This window comes from Haliaeetus albicilla, chromosome Z, assembly GCF_947461875.1.
Source record: "Haliaeetus albicilla chromosome Z, bHalAlb1.1, whole genome shotgun sequence".
NCBI lineage: Eukaryota > Metazoa > Chordata > Aves > Accipitriformes > Accipitridae > Haliaeetus > Haliaeetus albicilla.
In genome coordinates, this window is record NC_091516.1 from 71,217,713 (window position 1) to 71,240,145 (window position 22,433).

The 22,433-nt window shown below is 46.1% G+C and overlaps 1 protein-coding gene across 1 annotated transcript; it reads right to left on the reverse strand.

Moving 5' to 3' along the window:
• Positions 1-908: 908 nt before the first annotated feature.
• Positions 909-21,367, reverse strand: ERAP1 (endoplasmic reticulum aminopeptidase 1). The gene is given in 28 exon segments (XM_069777223.1): positions 909-979; positions 982-1,054; positions 2,994-3,073; positions 3,182-3,245; positions 3,247-3,325; positions 4,192-4,353; positions 5,133-5,217; positions 5,220-5,316; positions 5,407-5,553; positions 7,013-7,115; positions 7,117-7,174; positions 7,457-7,539; positions 8,038-8,195; positions 8,642-8,725; positions 8,875-9,006; positions 9,543-9,674; positions 10,530-10,643; positions 11,214-11,371; positions 11,729-11,849; positions 12,431-12,448; positions 12,450-12,566; positions 15,001-15,086; positions 16,207-16,420; positions 16,422-16,574; positions 19,605-19,615; positions 20,263-20,508; positions 20,849-20,870; positions 21,179-21,367. Coding segments are annotated over 28 exon segments (3,057 nt in total).
• Positions 21,368-22,433: the final 1,066 nt, after the last annotated feature.

A 22,433-nucleotide genomic window follows, 5' to 3' on the forward strand; every position in this document is an offset into this window, starting at 1 on the left:
CAGTGAGTACATGTGACAATGGTTGCATTTCAATTAGGTGAATCGGGGATAATGCCAAGTAAAAATTTCTGCTAGAACAAACCAATGGTTAATAATCTAAAGTAAAATTCACTGACCTTTCTTTTGGTACGTGAAATATATGTGCTCATGACCTAAAAGCACAAGAATATTACCAGTGCCCACAAAGTATTACATCAGCAGCAAAAGGAGTCGGGCAGAGCTCCTGGGAGAGGGGACAGAAGCACAGCTGGGACTCGGCATCACCCGTGGGCAGCATCCACACCACCCCAACTACCTCCAGCCCCGAGAGACTACAATAAAGCTTGCACAGACATAGGCTTTCTCGTACTTTGACAGATGCAATTACAGTAGATACTTGGGGTTTTTTTAATTACATGATGCTCGATCTGGAGTACGTTTGTAAATATTACTCTCTGGAAACATGAAGCATAAGAATAAAGACACCTGCAAAGGTGGCTTTGCTCCAGAGCTTTAGTGCACTTCAGCATTCAATAGAGCTGCCAGTTGTACCTTTGCAGGAAAGATACCGAAATGATCAGCATTTGCGGGTGAAAAGTTTCTCTTGGTTGGTTGTCTCCCAGTACCTTCTGCTTTCTCAGAAGCAATGTATTTCAGATTTCTAGTAGCCAGCCTCCCCTACACCTCAGTACAATGTTCTTTGTTCCTTTTCTCTTACAAGCATTACCTGGTGAAAAAGATCAGTGAATGGTGTAGTTCTGTTCCCAGCAAACCACAACCATCAGAGAGAAAAAATACTGAGCAGCAGCATTAGGCTGCCTTGCAGGTCCTTCCACAGAAGTTAATTTATACAACTGAGCTGTCCCTCCAGCCCTGAATTTTCACGGCTTTTCAGTTATTTCTGACAAACATAAGCAAGGTGCCTTAATTTACAGATGGTTGTTTTGCAACATTGTTTTGAGTTTCTCAAAATTTCGATCCATCCATTGTATATTGTCTCAATGGTTTCAATACCTTGCTGGACACAGTGAAGCCGTGCACTTTTTTCCCCCAGAGAATGGAAGAATTCTTTCACCTGTGGACAAAAATGTGGAAGAACAGTTGATGAAGATACAGCCATGTCTCTCAGGTGCACAGGAAGACCAGCAAGAAATCTGTGATCCTCGAACTTGACCTTGGGTCTTCCACCCCTCTTCTCCCCCCACTCCACACCAAGAACAGTTTTTTATAAAAGTTTCATAGCAGCTGGATCTCACAAGCTGAGGAAGACTACATTTCAAATTCAATTGTAAAAAAAACACTGCTGAAAGAACTGTCAGTGTCGTCTGTGGGAATGTGTCCGGTTCCTGCTCATTCAACAAACCCTTACAGCCATTTAAGCCGCGGCACCCACAGGCAGGACGGCAGCGTTTCAGTGCAGATGCCACTGGGGAGAATGAACATCCCCTGCTCTGCCTCATGGCTGCTCTGCCTCGCAACACATCTTCACCTGATTAAACCTGGTTCACGTCCCAGACTGTGAGCCGAAACGGCTGCTCCTGCTAATACAGGCAACGGGGTGGGACAGGCACCAGACCTCGCAGCTGTTTTTAGAGTGACCCCGTAAAAGTCATCTACCTTTGCCTGCGAGCCACTCGTTCAACCCATTTGGAGAGGCAGCAGTAGCATTAAGTGTTGATGGTAAAGTACTTCCAGACGTTTTCCCTACACAGGGAAGTCAGTGCCTCTTTTTAGTTTTTCTAAAAAAAAACCCCCTCTGAGTCCCTCAGTGCTTGGGAAGCTACTAGTCTCATCCTTGAAGCACCTGGGAATACAGCCACTGGGAATCTGGAGGCTGCTTCCACCCCTGGAAGCCACTGTGCTCCCTGTGGCTGCTGGAAGTGTTAGCAGATGCCCTCCTCACCTTTTTTTTCTTCCTTTTTTTGTTTTTAAAGGCAGCACTCCTGCTCACAAGGCTCATTGTTGAAACTTAATACAACCTCAGACTTGAGTTAGTGTTAATGGTAGACAGATAATTTCAAAAGATACAGTGAGTGTTCATATTGTGTAAATTAAAAACATCATTTTCTGATAATTTACCTCGATGAGTACGATACAAGATGCAAATACTTGTACAAAGTACAAGAAAGATACCAATAGGATACAAGGAAGGGAGTTGCTGGATTTTTCTCTCTCAACCTTATACTGACTTTGTGTCCACAGATGTGTACGTAAGTCCCATGGGTCCCCACAGGAGATGCGGCCACATTTCTGGGTAGGACACAGAAAGGTCCCTGCAGTCCGTGCCACGGGCCAAGACACTGCTATTGACACACTGTGAGAGTCCACTCAGATGTAAATGAAGACTGAGAACTAAGTGCAACACAATGTACTGCTCCCTGAATCCTTTCACTTTATATTTACTATGGTTGCATTACTTATGGCTGTGTTTTGCCTTAAAGCAGAAAATTTCAAACTCGCAACAAAAGCAGCAGCTTTTGAAAAGAAATTGTCGGGGATGCCACTAAATCTGCACATTGACCAGTCTGGGGTTTTTTACAGAGATTGTGGAATAAGTAGACAAAACGATTATCATATATGACATCCAGGACCATGGAGGATTTTCCCCAGAATAGAAGATGTAGAACAGTGGTGTATTTCTCACTGTCCTTCAGCATTTTTCTTCTGTCCGCTCAGTGAAAACACCTACTTTTGTTTTTCCCCACTACTTTCCAGAGTGGGCAGAAAATATCAATAGAGGCAGGTAAACCATGAATGCTTTGGCAGACAAACATTCACACTCTGCACCCAATCCCACTGCCTAAACAAAGAACATCTTTCTCCTTGTCATTGACTTAATGCTCTCCCTTGAGAAATCTAACTCATCACCGCTATAATCTTTTTTCAAGGAAAAGGCAGGACATTACCCTAATGCTTCATAACTGGTCATGCTTTTACCTTGTTAAGATTTAATCCAAATTTTCATTTCAGTTATACTGCAACTATTTTTTAAAACCAGAATCTGAATGGCTTACCTGTGCAAGCTGTGACCTTCTTGAGTACTGGCTTGTCACTCCCCTGACAATTCTTGCTACGGAATTTGAACACCGTCAAATCTGGCAAAAAAAAAATCACCTCTATTCAGAAAATGTCTGGTTTTGTAGAAAGTAGAATTTTAAAGTACAATTGGGTAGAGAGAGAAGTACAACAGCTTACGTTCCTTACTTTTCTACAACTTTCTCCCAAATTTCTTTTAAAAATGTCCAAGGTAGATGATAGCCAGATGAGGTTTTTGGCAACAAATACAACAATAAATGGAAGATACTGAGTTCTTATGATGTCACCATGCAGACCTTGATCCATTAACCTAAGAATTAATAACAGAAGTGGAAGTTGTTTAGACCAGTAGATAAAGTTAACAAATTACCATTCCCTTAGTATTTGGTACTATAGCAGAGAGAGTTCACATTTCTCAAGGTCCTGACACATCATTTCTGCTGGGTTACTTCCAACCTGTCACAATGTACTCCTCCACCACATCCATCTTTCCCATTTCTGTTACTTTTACAATTACAGTTACTTGGCAGACCTGTATTCTGAATACAAAGGATAAAAATGAGGCTACATTTTGCTCCTACTCAATTTCCAAATTAATATGAACCTCACTGCTGCTCACGACTAAGGTGTCCGAACAGCAGCGCAATGCAAAGAATAAATAGTGACATTACAAAACAGCTAACATATGTCTCCAGTGATGTCTGAACAGAGCTACATCAGTTTCCCATACCATCACCCCCATCGAATGGCAGAAATCAGGTTCACAAAAAGTATGGTTTGAAGCTGACACCTGGAAACCTCAGTGGTGCTCAGCTCTGTTAAAAGCAGGAAACCTCAAATTTTTATTAGAGATGTACAGCATATGTACCTGTAATCAAAACAACGACTAAGGTAAATAAAGAAGAGCCTGCCAAGCAAAGATAAGGTATCTGAAAAGCTGTTTTACTGTATTTTGTCCTAGTTTGTTACGGCAAATTCTGAACGCATTGACTTCTGACACCAAAACACAGAAATGAAAAGGTGCAGCCACTTCCTATGACCATATTAACTCTGTAAAGTACTTTATACATCATGGAATTCAAAAGCTATAAAACAAGACTCTGAATAATTCTATTTCCTGTTTCAGCATTCATAAATTTTCTCCAAACACATTTCTGTTCCTGTGTAGCTACTTACCACTGAAGTTCGTCCTTACTTCTGCTGAGGTTGAGAGCTAATTTCATGTTCTCTCTCTCCACACTGAAAGAGTGCATTCTGCATCTACTAAGGAGGAAATCCTGGCCTTCGGATGTTTGTGCTCCAACAGCACACACTGTTGTCTTCACATCTGCTGGCAAACTGCAAGCAGTTGAATACCAAGTTACTCTCCACTTAGTATTTGTATAAAGCATGTAGAAACACAACCATGTCACTGTCACACATCAACTGGCATAGCAGACAATTAAAAAATACTGGTCCCTCAGGTGTGTTAGAAAGCGATCCCTGTGCCTAGGATACGGTTAAATGTATCAGGCTGTATCTTAGTATTGTTCCTGCCTTGGAAATGACTCCCAGAAATTCTGGACTCGGCATTCCCTTCTTTTTTTTTTTTTCTTTATTTTTGTATATTCCTTTCATGACTACACCCAGTCAAATACCAATACAGTCTTCTTTGGCCTGCCCCAAACAATCTCTCAGAGACATTTTGGAGGGTGTTTTAGGGAGTTCTTATGTCATGATGAGAAACAAAAATTAGGCAAAGTTCATGAACAGCAGTTACCTGTTTTTACAGTGGGTATAGGTCAATCTTTAGACACAGAAATGAATGAATACCTGTTATTTTCACTTTTCTGAACATCTTTAACAGCCCAAGTTGTGGAGTGCCACATGATGTATGTGCTAGTCTGGACACGTATTATGCACCAAACTGTGAAGGCACTGGGAAGCTAAAGTAAAAGATACAAAACTAAGAAGCTCACTTCAGAGTGTGGAAAGGACTGAAGTTTAGCTGTTTTCATAAATTAACTTAAATTGTAATTAATTAAATTGGAATTAACTTAAATAATTGGAATTAATATATAACTTAAATTACTTAATAAATAACTTAAATGTAACTTAAATTAATAAAAAGAACAGACCTCAAGGTTCCATTGGATTTCTGCCATTCTGTAAAATACCTTTTGGCTTTGTCCACGCATGGCTGGTACCTGTGCACGCACGCAACAGCAGGAGCGAGTGCCTAAGCAATGTCTCAGACACTAAGCCTTCATCACGCTAAGACTGCTTGTCAATCAGGTATTTAAACAGACTGACTATATACTCCTAAAATAAGGTAACAATAAAGATATATTTAAAAGTGCGTTTTACAGGATACAGGCAGAGTTAGAAAGTTCTAGATACTTACAACGTTACCTTTAACTGTTTTTCTGTACCATCCATATCCCTCCTCTCCATGAGCCTGTATATAGCCATTAGTTCATTCATGCCTTGGAGTACAGGCACGATTTGTCTTTCATGTTTCAGATATAAAGTTAAATCAAAAGCTTTGGAAACTGACCATTTTTTTTAATTCTAAGGAAGTAGAAGAAAGGGGATAAACAAGTTGTAAATAAACTTAAAAGGCAAACTTAAAAGCAAAATCCAAGCCAAAAGTTTTCCAGAAAACTATACAAATAGGAAAGCCTTATAGGTATTTCCAAATCCCTTCTGACTTTGGTTTTTGGAGTGAAATGTGGCTGAGCCGCTACAAAAGCTATGAAACCTAGCATTTAATCTTTGCAGTAAGAAATGGACTGTAAGAGAAAGATTTAAAGATCAACATTTTCCCCCCATCTCTTACATGCCAATGTTATCCCAGCACAGCCTCTCCCTCGTGCTCTTTCCCCACTACTGCTTTTGCTCTACAAACCACGTACATACGGAAGGAATCCAATGACTCAGATAATTTCCTCATCAACACCTTTCTAGCTCAACATGTAGATATTGAGCCTGCAGTAAACCTCAAAGCTACAATCCCAGCTGTTTCTTCACTGTCTTTACCTGACTTTGCAAACTGTCTTCTACCTCTGCCAGGACACTTCTCAATGATTTCTTCTAAGAGCAGAGAAAATGCAAGACGTCTTTTCTCACTCGCCCTGTTCATTTTTTCATCCTTCTGCGAAACCTTTTTTCTGCTTCCTTTCCATGTCAGCTCCCTGCACACATTCTCATTTTGTCCTTATTCACCTGCCTCTTCTGCCTCAAAATACAAGCATGTTCTAGTCATCCATCGTAAAATGAACCCTGCTTGACCCAATTTGCATCTCTAGTTGTCCCTTCTTCCTTTCCTCTCTAAGCTCCTTGAACATGCTGAGCAATCTTTCTTCACTCTCCTCTTTTCAAGCTAGAAGGACCTTTCTTCTGCTGTCCAGATGAAAATCTTGGCTAGCCCCACTGACATTGCCTTGTGAGCTGCCACCTCAAATTCCTCTGATCTTAATTATCTTCCAGCTCTCCCCAGTACCCTCTTTCTTGAACACCATACACTCAGACCCATAGTTACTCCTGTTGGTTCCTTAGGTCTCTGTGCCAGGCTATGCACAACTGTTTGCAAAGCACCTCTAAGACACAGCCTTTTCTAACACTCCACAGAACTAAGACTAATCACGATCACCATTGCATCACATCTTTATGACTGTAATAGCCTTGTTTCTAACTGACAAATGGCACCGGTACCTTTCCAGGTGCAAAAACATTATCCTAGTCCATCACTTCACACTGGCATCCTTCCATTAACATGTTCCACTGAACACGACACATCTCACTTAGCTGGCTTGGATAAGTCCACTGTAATCAAGAGAAATCCTGGGTTTACACTGCTGTAAGCAAGAAAAAAAAATGCTCTCAGTCTATTTAAGCAGATTTAATGAATACTATATACATTATCAACACTTCCTTCTTCAGTGGTATATACTCACAAATACAGAATTAGTATGTTTTTCAGACTTGGACAGAAGGCCTTACCTCATGACCTGGATACATTATTAATGAGACTTGCTCTGTCTTTGCTGCTAATCACTGCGTAGTTCTCTTTCAAAAGGTTGATCAGATGATCCTGCCCATCATCTTCATAGTGCACCATTCCCATTCGTGTCCACCCTGAATTTAACCCACTCCACCTCTTCCGGAAGGTTAATAACATCTGGAAACAAAAGCGTAACTGCTTTTTTTCTTTGTGATTCAAACACATCCTAGTACTATACCCAGTAATACTGTTACTCTCATTTCAGTGATTTAAAGAACACAGCAGCACGGTTTCTGAAAATATTAAGAGATCGTTACAGCGATATTATTGAGCTGACAAGTATTTGCTTCTCCGGGACTAGTTGTTCCAGTTCCCCATTCTGAAAAAAAACCTGCAAAACTAAAAGGCTTGCAAACAAACTTTGAATAAATTAATCACAGAAATAGTCAAAGAAATTACCTGCTTTAGTTGTCATCAAAAATCTCTGAACAGTGTCAGATTTACTGGTAATGTAGGTTAGTGGCACGTGCCACAGGTACCTACTGCAAAACAGAAGTGCTTTGTTTAATGGAAGAACTTCGCCAAAGTTTCTCCAACTTGTCCCAGTCTAACCACCGACTAAAATCTTTTGCCCACACAGTAGCAGCAACAGGCTGCACTCACACCTCTGACTTCAGTGCAGTGCCAGATGCATCTTGCTGCCTTTCATTTAGTTTGCCTGGCAGATCACGGACACTGAAGCTGCCACAATATGAACTTTCCAGCCTAGTTCCACTAGCATGTCTCCAGCGCAGGCTCACCCTGCTCACCCAGATGCCCAGGCGCTGCAGCTCTGCAGCTGCTGGCACCTGGGCCAGGCACGCAGCGTCCAACAACGCCTATGAGTACTGCTGATCCTGGGCTACACAGGGACAGACTCACGACCAAACAGCTCAGGGTGCGTTCCTTAAGAAACAACAGTAAAAGCTCTTAGCATACATCACTGTCTGCCATTCGAGAGTATTTCCGTTTGCGTGCTGAGATTTCCCCATTTTGTTTACCCTGTGGGTGGAGGAGAATCTACTCCTCTCACGTAGTACTCTTGCTGCAGGTGGACATTCTTCCCTCTCACTGTGACAGTTAGCAGGGGAAAACCTTTCTGCAGTGTCCAAGTGCCCATTGTTGCCCTCACATCAAGAGTTTCTCCTTTAGTCCAGTGCTTGTTTTTAGTAGCAAGGGAAAAAGAAGACATGAAAGAAGTGGAAGATGGCAGTACGCTGACAGTGAAACAGAAATGGGTATGTAAGAACTCTGTACAAGCTGCTGGGTATTTGTAAACTCTACAGAGGTATGTTTAGACTGGATATCATGACGTCTCCATCTGGTTTTCTTGTGCACACTTTCATATAGATAATGGCAACTCTTGAAGTACTGCTGTTTTTCAGTCAGCCCTGGGCACAGGAGTAGAATTTCTGTCCAATCACAGAAAAAAACAGATTTCCAATGGAACAGAAGAAACTTACACTCTCCCTAGAACCATGCTTAAGTGGCAAAGAATGCTTTTGGAAGGTGCACGTATCAATGCCATGGCACAGAATAAACGTGAAGGCACAGATACGTGTGTCAAATTCCTAAATACTGATGGATAAAAAACTAGATGCTTACTGGATATGAAGATGACTGTTGGCTTCTTCTGCAAAAGCCATCAGCTTGTGGTTCATTTTTGTTAGTACCTCCTGTAGGGCAAATCTGAAAGGGAAAAAAAAAAGTTTTGGTCATCTCTCTTTGATGTCATAATCATAAGTACTGGTCACAGTCTTCAGTAATATATTAGAGAGATGCATCATTCACAAGAAGTGATGAAATCTAAAAAAAAAAAATAAATAAGGAATACTTGCATTCATCATGCTGTTCCACGGATCTTCATTTTTTTTATTTCAATAGCTGTATTTCTGCAGGTACTGCACAAGTCCAGCTTTAAACACATCAGCAGTCAGGTAGTCCCTCAGCATACTTAATATACAAGATCCCTGAGAAAAAGAGTGGCAAAGTGTTTACAAAACTACTCCTTACCTAGCAAGATGCTTGCTTCAGAAGAATTTCAGCATGCCACTCATCTGCATAACAGTACACTTTTGTATGTGTCTCTGATTAAAAAGTAATTGAGTTTTATGTATATTGAAATAGTACTTCTTTGGGTTTGTGTGATCATCACTCTTAAAAATATCACAGATTGAGTAAGTTACACTATTATTTTTTTAATTACTATACAAGCCAGCACCGTATAATGCTCCACTGAAAAATGGTCCTTGGGTTAAGAACCCCCCAAAATGGTTTAAGACTAAATTGTTACAGAACAGATGGAGGAAGTAAAGGCTTCCTCATTTTAGAAATCAAAAAGGCAACTGCCATTTGAATCCACCCAGGTGTTTTGGACAAGGAACTATTCAAGTCATAAACCCATTAATACCATGTGCCAGGTATTCTATGTAGGGGTGAAATCAGTAAAATACAACTGTATAGTACAAGCAGTACAACCGAAATCAGTAACAGTTTTGTATTTTACCTTCTCATAAGAAACATTATCAAACATCTCTAAAATTTGAGCTGGACCTTCTGCAGGAGTAGATAAAGGTTGTGAGGAATTTAATGTATCCACTGCCATGGCATAAAAACATCTCCTTAAGAAATAGTCTTCCTAATAGTAGGCAAAACCAAATATTACTACTACATTTTGCTGTGTGACCACTGAACCCCTATTCATTCACTTTTCAGTCCATTCCACTTGATCTTTAAATCATACAAAGACAGCAAACCATATCTTTCTTTTATTCCAGAGCATAACTCCCGCCAAACAATAATACAGCGAAATAAGTCCTAGTGTTCTAAACTAACCTAAATAGCTGATCTAGTTGAAGATGTCCCTGCTTATTGCAGAGGGGCATTGGACGAGATGACCTTTAAAGGTCCCTTCCAACGCAAACCATTCTGTGACTCCATTCTATCATTTTGTGATTCTAAAAATAGTTGAGCTAGTGAGACTTAAAGACACCTGCACATTCCAACAGAGTGGTCAGTAACCACAAAACAAATTACCCCCCTCCAACCCACCCCCACCCAAAATGGTGAATTTCCCTATTATCATGCCACTGCAGTGCTATGGCAAAATTCTGCCCATATGCATTGTTCTTCTCACTTTGGTAGCAAATTTCATGTATCAGACCTCTGATAAAGCTAGTAGAAGGATTTTAGTGTTTTCAGGTCTCACCCTATTTGATGAAATAAGATAAAATAATTTCTTTACACTTTTGGAAGTCTAAATGTCTTTTAAAAAAGAATACACTTTCACTGCAATCATTAAATTCCATCATAAGTTCCTGAAAACATGTATATGTAGGTAAATCAACATCCCTACTCTTCAGAGTTAACATCAGATAATCCTCACAAACAGAAATTTAAAAGTAGTTCACAGCAAAAATCTGCTTGATCTTTATCCTTAACTAGTGGATTCAGAAGGCAGTTACAAAATAAAAATACTGTAACTGCTGCTTACAACTCTCAGTTCTCAACGGGTAGTGCTGACTGACATGAACTCCATAAACTTTGCAAACCCTGCATTTAACCACAGATCATTCCACCACTCCATGGTAATGAGGTTGCCAAACCGCTGCGGGAGGGAGGGGGGAAGAGCTTCTGAAATTAAATACACAATTTATCACAAAAGCTGCTACTGACCTGTAAGAAACTGCATTTATAGTATGCTATTGACCTCTAAGGAACTTTTTGTAGTGATACAGCTTGCTCTGGCGTCTTCCCATTGCATTTCTCATTTTAATGGTAATACGCTAAAACACTGGCTTCCACTCAAGTACCAAGAAACCTTGTAAAGAAACCACTTTTGGCAGGAGAGCCACATACGAAACAGCTAACCTTTCCAAACTTTTATGTTCCTATTTTGGTGGCCTGCAATTAGCTTCAAGGGCTGACAATGGTGCAAAGGCCCCTCAGCATTGCAGCTGCCGAACTGAACACATTTACTTTTACAGCCCTCCACGTCTATGCAGCCTGCCGGGACTCCTTCACCAGAAACAATGCTCATGATTCACAGAAGAGCACCTTCAAGCCAAAGCAGCTATTTTCAGCTTATAGCTCCAAGATCCCCCTACCCACACAGAATCCATCATCCCCGACCCCTCCTCATGCTCATTCAAACTCCCTATTCTTCCCCAAATCTCACCTGACGAACCAGCTCATGGGCTATTACCATACTACTAATCCAAAGTTTAGAAGATGCTGAGGACTTTTCAGGGCTGTACAACAACACAGATTCCTGGTATGTGGGCCATCCCCAGTTTTCCATAGCACCAGGCTGAGAATCAGGAATAGCTGCTAAACCTAGAAAAAACATTAAAATAGTAATAGTATCATTTTAATCCATAAAGAACTCGCTCACCCGCTCATCCCACTTCCTGATTGCTCCCACACAGGCACACGTATCACACATGCTTCTAAGGGCTCTCTTAAATGTAATCACAAAAGCATACTTTAAAACAATCTCTAGACAGAGCACAAGGATTTGAAGTTCTCAGTGAAGCTTTTCAATCTGTCCTTAAGTTCTGTGAAGCAGCCAGTTTAAAAGTCTGTGAGCCTAACTTTGCCTAGTCTTAATACTCTAAATTACTGATTTTTACTGCTATTTTACTCTCTATGCTTAATAATGTTCTCGAATACATTAAGTCAGTTAACACTTACCTTGTTTAGGTAGAGGATATGGAATGCCGAAGTAATCCTCGTAGAAGTCTAAAAGTTTCACTGCCTCATCCAACGCATAATCAGCTTGGTTGATCTTGTCTGGCACTGTGCACACGGAAATCTACAGCAGACAAGAAGGCAGCACCTCCAATACCAGCATCAAAAGCTGACAGAAGTTGTTCTTCATCACAGTTACTTAAATGACCACAAAAAGGGACGCTAGAGCACACTTAACCATTCTCATACAAGAGTTACTAAAACATTTGCATAAAAATATTATCAGAATTAGGAACACAAGTTTTAAAACTTACCCACCAGAACCACTATGCCCCTACAAAGACTTCTACCATTTCCACCCCTACCATGCTAGGGTCATTCAACTGACACAGGTTTATTTTAGTGCTGATTCTCCATGAAAACTGTATTTCACTTGCCCTTGATTATATAATCTTACATGAAACAAAGTACGTTACCAATGCATATAATGATACAAAAAAGCAAGCCCGTTACCAAAATCTTCTGAAACTAACAAAGCTCAGTATGCAAACTCATCATCCAATTACAAAACCAATTTAATTCTCTCCTTTTGTTCCTGTAAAACATCGAGATACATAAATCCAATGATTTAACTGAAAAGTAAACCATTATGTATTCACACAGACTTAAACACAAAAAAGCTCTTACAAAATGAGACAGAGTTACCTTAGCTCCATGACTGGTTATTTTTGCTGATGGATTTAAAATCTGAAACAATAAAGGCCACAAGGTACGTAGTCATCTTGACAGTGGTATCAAAATGGTCCTTAACAAGCCAGGGCATTATATTCACAGACTTCACCTAAAGAACAGGCACAGCCCATCACCCAGTAGCACCACCTGGGAGGACCTTGGCGCCAACAATTGTTGTGTTTCTCCTCAGTTTAAAGGGACTACCTTTTAAAGATACTACATTTTAAAGATAGTACATTATACTTTAAAGATACATTGGAAAGAAGTCATCCCCATGGCTATTCTTCCCCACACAGATAACAAAAACACATACATGTTGTGGTGGGTTGACCCTGGCTGAACGCCAGGTGCCCACCAAAGCTGTTCTATCACTCCCCCCTCCTCAGCTGGACACGGGAGAGAAAATATGACAAAGGGCTTGCGGGTCAAGTTAAGGACAGGAGAGCTCACTCACCAATTACCATCACGGGCAAAACAGACTCAGCTTGGGGAAAATTAGCTCAATTTATTGCCAATCAACAGGGGTAGGGTAATGAGAAATAAACCCAAATCTCAGAACACCTTCCCACCACCCCTCCCTTCTTCCCCGGGCACAACTTCACTCCCGGATTCTCTACCAACCCCCCCCCCAGCAGCACAGGGGGATGGGGAATGGGGTTTACGGTCAGTTCATCACACTTTATTTCTGCCGCTTCATCCTCCTCAGGGGCAGGACTCATCACACTCTTCCCCTGCTCCAGCATGGGGTCCCTCCGATGGGAGACAGTCCTCCACGAACTTCTCCAATGCGGGTCCTTCCCATGGGCTGCAGTTCTTCACAAACTGCTCCAGCGTGGGTCCCTTCCACAGCGTGCAGTCCTTCAGGAGCACAATGCTCCAGCGTGGGTCCCCCACGGGGTCACAAGTCCTGCCAGAAAACCTGCTTCGTGGGCTCCTCTCTCCACAGATCTGCAGGTCCTGCCAGGAGCCTGCTCCAGCACGGGGTTCCCATGGGGTCAGAGCCTCCTTCGGGCACCCGCCTGCTCCGGCATGGGGTCCTCCCCGGACTGCAGGTGGAGATCTGCTCCACCGTGGACCTCCCTGGGCTCCAGGGGCACAGCCTGCCTCACCATGGTCTTCCCCACGGGCTGCAGGGGAATCTCTGCTCCGGTGCCTGGAGCACCTCCTCCCCTCCTTCTTCACTGACCTGGGGGTCTGCAGGGTTGTTTCTCTTACATGTGCTCACTCTCTCTCTGGTTGCCGTTTCTGTGTCTGTCCTGCAACCTTTTTTTCCTTCTTAAAAATGTTATCACAGAGGCATTACCACTATCGCTGATGCGCTCGGCCTTGGCTGGCGGTGGGTCCATCTTAGACCCGGCTGGTGTTGGCTCTGTCAGACACAGGGGAAGCTTCCAGCAGCTTCTTACAGAATCCACCCCTGTAACTGCCCCCGCTACCAAAACCTTGCCACACAAAGCCAATACACATGTGTATATACAGGCAGTTTCATTTGTAAGCATTACTTAGTTCTACATTGGCAAAAGTAGAAAAACAAAAATACTGTTCACTGCTTCAGTTATCCTCAGTGTCTGCCAGCACACTGACTGAATTAATCTCACACAACTTCAGCTGAGTAGAAGCTGTATAAATCTCAGCAGCCATTCTTACACGAGAAAAGTGAACTTCTCCACATTGTGGATCAGGTACTGCAGATACCTAGTTAAGCATAAAATGAGTTGTGTGGTGGAGGTATCCATCTTCCCCTCTTGGTTACAGAGGGCCTTAGCTAACTAACTTAGACCTGGAACTTGTTTAGCCACACTGAACTGTAACACTGGCACCCACTCCTTATTCATTACTTTATCCATTTCTCTACAAAAGAATTGATTTCTTATACCAACTTTCAAAGTGTTTCATATCTGAAAAGTACCAGGCGGGGGGTGGGGGTGGTGCTGTTCCCTCAGCTATAAGGCTTAGTTTACTTGCAAACTAGCAACGATAGTACAGAAGAAATTATGAAGAATCTCTTACACCCAAAGTAAGATCAAATGTACAAAATGTAGTTCACCCTAGGTATCCATACATATTTATAATTGCAAACAATATTTGTTGCTATTACATATAAGGCACTTTCATGCCGAGATTTTTGTTGAACTCCAAAGTTTGGGGTTTTTTTTCACAGAGACACTTCTGCTTATCTGGCAAGTAAGTTAATACACATGAATGGTGTACTTATTCATATGTATTTCTTCATTAATCTTAAAATATAAGATCAAAATGGAAAGCATTTTGTGAGTAAAATAAAGATTATAGACACACATTGGGCTGATCATTCTTGCATCTCTGCTGAGAAGCAGGAAGCCACACACATTATTTTATTCATTCCTTTTCAACCTTGTGCCAAGACCACCAGCAGCAGCACCACACACTCCCATAGAAGACCTGCGGTAATGTTCAGATCACCATTCCCATTAACAGCAACTGCCTGGATATTCTGTTCTCCTTTTGCTTTCTCCTTTCAACGGTCATCAATCAACAGCACACCATTAAAAGTATCCACCCACAACAGGGGTATTGGACAGTGTGAGGTGCTTTGGTTCCCGCCTCACCTTAATTGAAAACCTGGCTTGGAAGGCTGGTTCGTCGAAACATGGGTGTGTGGATTGTCAGGCTCATAGCTCACAAACGAGTTTCACCATGTCTAGCGCACACAGGCGACTCATGGGGGGTTACAAAAGTGACCCAGCCTTGGGTTGCCTTGAGGCCCTGTCTCTCTGCAGGGACAACTCACGGGGAGCTGTGTAGGCAGCTTAGCCCTCAGTTGTCTTAATAAACCCTAAAGTAAACAGGGCAGTGGCTGCACCATTCAAAGAACCAAAATCTGAACTGAGCCTTGAAATCCCTTAACAAATAGTATGCCCTGAGTCTCAATCCAACCACTATTCAGTTGCTGAGGAAGCAAGGTAAAAAAACCCCAAAACCGGAGTGTTTCAGCTTCAGTTTCAAATGACAACCTTGTGTATTCAAACAATCACAGACTGATGAAGGAAAGATAAGGGGAAACTCCACTCAGATATACATAATCCGTTTAGGCATATATCATAATCCACTCAGACATAGTCATACACACCATTTCACAAGTCAAGGGATAAAACCTCTAAGATTCAGGTTGGAAATGGGGGGGAGTCACTTCTCCAACTATACAGTTGGCTTGCGAAGGAAACCCTTCCACCCCTTTGATTGGGACACCGGTCAAGGTAACTTCCCTGGGACTGAGAGCCCTTACCTGGAGGGGTAAGTGAATATTGTTTATGCTTTAAGTTTGTAAATGCATTTGTGGTTGTCTGTGAATCGCTTGTGGTTGTAATAAGGTACTACTCCTGCCTTAAAAAAACACAATAGTGCATTCCTCCATTGTATCTGTAAAACCTGTAATGGTGGTGTGTTAAGTCTGTAAGTTAAGTTCAAATAAGTTGTTTCCTTGAACCTTGCAGTTAAGTCCTTTTCCATCACAACAGGAAGGCCATTCCTGCAGCTGTCAGCTCAACTGTGTTGCTGCAAGCACTCTAAGCAGGGGAAAAACAAAGGGTTTAAGTCAAAGACCTTTGTAGGTGCAGTGTTCACCCCACCAAGGTGTGAAAACAGAGCCGTTTCCCACCTACGAAATAACCACAGATACTCCCAAAAACTTTTGTGTGTCAAGGACTACGCGAGCGCTCCATCCCAGAACTCTGCCAGGTGCTGGATGCCAAGACCACAGCAGTGCCCACCAAGGAAGGCCACCTGCTCCAAGGGCTGCTGCTTCATTCCCAATGCCTCCCACACCACGCAGGTGCTCCCAGCCTGGACAGCAGCCTGGCTGATGCGCAGGCCCTGGCTGTGCCGCACAGCCAGAACCGCTGCAGTGGTGGTCCCGGCGAAGGCCAGGGTGGTGAGCTTTGGATGGACGAGGAGGGGGTAACGCAGCGGGACGACATGCTTGGGGAAGACTCACTGCGTCCCAGGGCAAAGGAATGCTGCTGCCCCCGCCACTGCCAAGCTTCTCTAGAGGGTCTGCCTGGCACCATGAGTGCACCTCCAGGGGCTGCGAGAGGCCCTGGGCTTCTCTTTTAGGGTCTGCTTGGCCCCATGCGTACCCCTGCAAGGGATTTGAGAAACCCTGGGCTACTCTGGAGGGTCTGCTTAGCCCCACGAGTGCCTCTGAGAGGTCTTAGAGAGGCCCTGAGAATTTTGGAGGATCTGCTTCGCTCAAGGTTTATCCCTGTGAGGGCTGTGAGAGGCCCTGGGCTTCTCTGGAGGGTCTGCTTCTCCCTACGTGTGCCCCTGACAGGGTTTGGAGAAATCCTGCGCTGCCCTGGAGGGTCTGCTTGGCCCCACGCATGCCCCTGAGTGGGCTGCGAGAGGCCCTGGGGTTCTCTGGAGGGTCTGCTTCTCCCTACATTTGCCCCTGACAGGGTTTGAGAGATCCTGGCCTTTTCTGGAAGGTCTGCTGAGCCCCACGCATGTCCCTAGGAGGGGCTGGACAGGCCCTGGGATTTTTGGACGATCTGCTTTGCTCAAGATTTATCCCTGCCAGGTCTGTGAGAGCCCCTGGGCTTCTCTGGAGGGTCTGCCTGGCCCCACACGTGCCCCTACGACAGCTGTGAGAGACCCTGGCCTTTTCTTGGAGGGTCTGCTTCTCCCTACATGTGCCCTTGACAGGGTCTGGAGAAATCCTGCGCTTCCCTGGAGGGTCTGCTTGGCCCCATATGTGCGCCTCTAAGGGCTGTGAGAGGCCCTGGCCTTTTCTGGTGGGTCTGCTTCTCCCTACGTGTGCCCCTTATAGGGTTGGGAGAGATCCTACGCTTTTCAGGAGGGACTACTTGGCCTCATGCTTGCCACTACAAGGGCTGTGAGAGGCCCTGGCCATCTGTGGAGGCTCTGCTTTTCCCTACGTGTGCCCCTGACAGGGTTTGGAGAAATCCTGGCCTTCTCTGGAGGGTCTGCTTGGCCCCATGCATGCCCTTACGAGGGATTTGAGAAACCCTGGGCTTCTTTGGAGGGTCTGCTTGCCCTGACTCGTACCCTTACAAGGGATTTGAGAAACCCTGGGCTTCTCTGGAGGGTCTGCTGGGCCCCAGGCATGCTCCGGAGAGGGGCTGGACAGGCCCTGGGATTTTTGGAGGATCTGCTTTGTTCAACATTTATCCCTGCCAGGTCTGTGAGAGCCCCTGGGCTTCTCTGGAAGGTCTGCTTGGCCCCACGCATGCCCCTACGACAGCTGTGAGAAAATCTGGGTTTGTCTGGAGGGTCTGCTTGGCCCTACATGTGCCCCTGATAGGTTCTGGAGAAACCCTGGGCTTCTCTGGAGGGTCTGCTTCGCCCCACACCTGCCCCTGCTAGGGCTGTGAGAGGCCCTGGGCTTTTCGGGAAGGACTACTTGGCCCCACGTGTGCTCCTGCAATGACTTGGACAGGCACTGGCCTTCTTTGGAAGGTCTGCTGGCCACACGCGTGCTTCTGTGAGGGATTTGGGAATCCCTGGGCTTCTCTAGGAGGGTCTGCTTGACCCCATGAGTGCCCTTCCAAGGGCTGTGAGAGGCTATGGGCTTCTCTGGTGGGTCTGCTTCGCCCCTCGTCTGCCCCTGAGAGGTCTTGGAGAGGCCCTGGGGTTTTCTGGAGGGTCTGCTTGGCCCCACGCCTGCCCCTACGACAGCTGTGAGAGACCCTGGCCTTTTCCTGGAGGGTCTGCTTGACCCCACGTGCACCCCTGCGAGGGCTTGGAGAAATGCAGGGCATCTCTGGAGGGTGTGCTTGGCCCCATACGTACCCCTACGAGGGCTGTGAGAAAATCTGGGCTTGTCTGGAGGATCTGCTTAGCCCCACGTGTGCCCTTGAGAGGTCTTGGAGAGGCGCTGGCCTTCTCTGGAGGATGTGCTTGGCAGCTCTGTGTAGTCAATCAATTTTTTTATATCGAGGGCAACTCTCCCACCTCTCCTTCCTTGCCCGTCACTTCTGAACAGTTTAAAGCCATCGTCTGCGATGCTCCAGTCATGTGATTCCTCTCAGCACATTCCAGTGACGGCGACTAGATTGTAGCTTGTTATCTGCAGCATGGCTTCCAGCTCCTCCTGTTTGTTACCCGTGCTGCGTGCATCAGTGCAGAGGCACTTCTGCTGGGCTGTTGACCATGTCACCTTCCTAGAGGAGCGTGCCCTAATTCCTCGGAGGCGCTTCACAGGTGTTCCCCTGCTGGCTCCTAATCCATCAGCAGCCCCCGGCTCCTCTGTTGCTCAAAACTCCATCCCCTTCCCCTGCTAACTCTAGTTTAAAGCTCTCCTTATCTGTCTGGCTAGCTTGTTGGCAAAGACCCTCTTGCCCCACTCGGTCAGGTGAATCCCATCAGCTCCCAACAGACCCAGCTTCTCAAAGGCAGATCCATTGTCATAGAAGCCAAAACCTTGAGTATGGCATCAGCCACACAGCCAGGCATTCACCTTTTCGCTTCATCTCTTCCTTCCTAAACCCATTCCTTTGACTGGGAGGATAGATGAAAACACCGCCTGTGCTCCAGCTCACTTTCACATTGCTCCAAGGCACATACAGTGTTGTTTTGTTCCAAGTTGCCTTGTCGCAGCGTTGCTGCACCCTACACGGAACAGTAGGAGTGGATGACAATCTGTGGGCTTCACCAGGCTCAGCAGCCCCTCAGTGACATTGCGGACGCGAGCCCCTGCTAGGCAGCAAAGCCCTCGAGAGAAATTGTCTGGATGGCAAGCGGGTGCTTGCCAAGTGCCCTTCGGTAAGGAATCTCCAGTTACTTCTACTTGATGCGCTTTTCTGGTGGCAGGGGTTCTTGTGCGGCTGGATGGGTGGATCAGCTCTGCGCAGTTGGCTTCTCCTGGATCCTGTCTCTTACTCATGTGCTCTTCATCGTCCACCCCAAGAGCACCGAATCTATTACGCGGGACACTTCACGGGAAGGGTCTTCCCTCTGCTTGCAGCAGAGACAAGGAAGGGTCCAGTCTCCTTCGCCTCATGAGTTACTTGGGTGTTTTAGGGTGGTTTCAAGGATTCCCGAGAAGGTAATACACACACACTGACTATAAGGGAAAGAGCAAGCTTTTTATTAACTACACACATGCGTTATGCTAAGGGTATTTTACAAAGCAAAAAAACTATTAACATACCGACCCAAGGACTGTGAAGAAGAAGATGAACCATCCGTACATTCCGTACATTCTTGTGCCGTCTTGCGCCGCGAGCCCAGTCCAGCAGTCAGTAGGTGCCAGCTTTACGTGGGCATCCCCACGGAGGCAACGGTGACCTAGCCATACACCAGCCCACTGCTCTTTGGAAAACTCCGGTAGTTTATACATTTGTGGAGGAACGGGTGTCGACACTCGCGGCCAATGAGTGTCGAAACACACCTCGATTGCAACATAGGAAGCCTATGGCACATGCACCCGCTGGCCAGGCACGCTGCACGTGCCATAGTCATCCCTTCTGTTGGTTCATGGGCTCTGTGCACGTGGCAGATTACCATAAGCCATCAGTCATGTCCGCTATGCTCTAACCAATAGCAGGGCTTTTGCAAGGTAAGCAAAATTATGCGTGGTGCCTTGTATTCCTCCATTATTGCACGTACTACCTCCCCTAAGCTTGCTCTACTTTCTTATCCCTATGGTCAGCATTTCAAACAATAGACAATAGACTCTCTGTTCCCTGTGCTGACTACGTTTTTAGTTATCTATTTCTTACTCAGTGTTCATCCACAGGCCAAAATTCCATCTTTTAACCCTTCCATACACATTGGGTCAGTCAGGTTGAGGCTGAATTCAGGCTAACCTTCCCCTTGTGCAGCCCCGAGGCAGGGCTGCCGCTCAGCCTGGGACAGCACGCGATACCACGGATCGATCTCCCGCTCACGTTTCCAGAGGCTGCGCTGCCTGTTGAGCTCCTCTTGTGACAGAGCTACTTGTTTGGAGAGTTCTTCCAGCTGGGCACGCTTGCAGCTTGGACATCCACCGCTGCCTTCAGAGGCTCCCTCGCAGCGCTGGGAATACTCTGAGGGACATGGCCCAGTTAGGCTCTCTAAAGCAGGGGAACGGTCAGACACAGATGTTTCCTGGGTCTCTATGCCTGCCACTGCTCGCATCCCTCCTGACTTATTGTTGAGAGATCCTTCCCAGATCCTCCCCACCCGTTCTCTGAGCGGAGGTCTGGTATCCCGTTAGAAACTCCCTTCCAACAAGGGAAATCCTGTCCGTGACGCCAACTAAGATGTCGCGTCCCAAAGTTGGAGCATCTCAGGTTCGCGGATTTCCTTTGTCAGAGTTAAGGTGAAACGGCACCAGGGAAGTTCAAACAACAATCAACGTTGATTCAACCTGGCTAAGCTTGCCCAAGTACAAGTGCACTCATCAACATGAACCTTGCATCATGTCATTAAGCCGCTGTTTGAAAAGAGAAAGGAGGTGTAGAAAAAGAAGTGGACAAAGGAACATGAAACTGTGTCAGAAGGAGAGCCCTCCCGTTGACTCAAGAGGTTCAGAGCAGACGCCCTTGCTTTCTGGCCTCCTTCTCAAAGAGGAGCCCAGAGGCGGCTGGATCCGCTTCTAGTCTCAGACTCGGTCAACGGTTTATGTTTGAAAGGATGAGGCGTAGGGGCTGTGGAAAAGACAGAAGAAGAAGAGGGAGAGAGAGAAAGATAGAAAGGAAGGAAGAAAGAAAGGAAGAAAGAAAGAGAAGAAAAGGGTTTCACCAGTCCTGGGTCCAGCGCTGGTCCAGCCAGCGTAGAGATCCAGTTCCAGAGGGAGCACACTGAGAACTCCTTCTCCCTTCTTTTATAGGGTGTTAGTCGGTGGTCTCGACACGCGCAGTTCCCATTCCTGGGGTTCTCTGGAATTAGTTGGTGAGCTTTGGGGAGTTGCCTCTCTTTCCCTGCTGGCATGACCGCTTAAGCTAGAAGCACAGTCCCATCCTCCGTGGGGCCCCCTCCTCCAGGCGCATATGCTGTGCTCCTTCTCCTTAAGGTCACTTAAGATAAGGAATTGCGGCTCGGGAGAAGCGCAGTCCACAGGGCCCTCCGCAGGGCCCTCTCCTCCGGCCACATTGTCCTGTTGCCAAACCTCCAGCGTTTTTACAGAGACCCGTCTTCTCCGCCAAAGCTCTTGAACGAACGTTTGAGACATTAACTCTAATTTGTCAGACCGTCACAAGGCCTCCATCCAAAGGGGGAGCGCCAGCGCTGGGGAGTCCCACCTGTGGCAGGGGAGGCGCGCAGAGGGACCGGAGGCTGCGGCCAGAGACAGCGGCGGGTCAACTCCCCTGGGAGAGCCCGTGTCACGGGGGGATGCCCTGCCCCGGTTGGCGGGTAATAGGGCCCTTTGTGACCTCCTCTTGCGGCAGCTAGTGATGCCCAGCGACGGCGCGGAAGCCACATAGCGTCCGGGACTCTGCCAAGGACAGGACATGAGTCCCGCAGCTCGTGAGAAAGCCTCTATGCACAGAGCACGTGTTTCCCTTCGACCCCTGGCGCACCAGGGGTTTCCCCAAGGCTCTGCCATCTCCACCAGGTAAGAATGCAGGGCTGGGGCTGGGCCAGCGCCACAGGGACACCAAGGGGCCTGGGCCCAGCAGGCAGGCCCTTCCAGAAGGGGCTGGGGGCAGGAGAGCTGGCACCAGGGCTGGGGTGGTGCCTGCTCGCAGACAGCATGCTGCAGGAGATCCCCCCGTCCCTGCCCAGCTCCTCCGCCCCGCCACCTGCCTGCTCCAGCCAGGCAGCACTGGGATGGGGCCGCTGGCCGTGGGCTGCCCCCTCCCCACCCTCAGCCCCTTCCTCTGTCTCCCCACAGACGTTCCCCCCGCAGGAGCCGCACACCCAGGGCGGCAGAGGGTGAAAGGGCTAGGGTGGCCGCAGAGGAGCGGCAGCGGTCAGAAAGCCCTGGGCAGCGCGAGCTGCGCAGCGAGGACTTGGGCTCCGCTAGCCCCGCCACATGTGCGGGGGAGGACGAGAG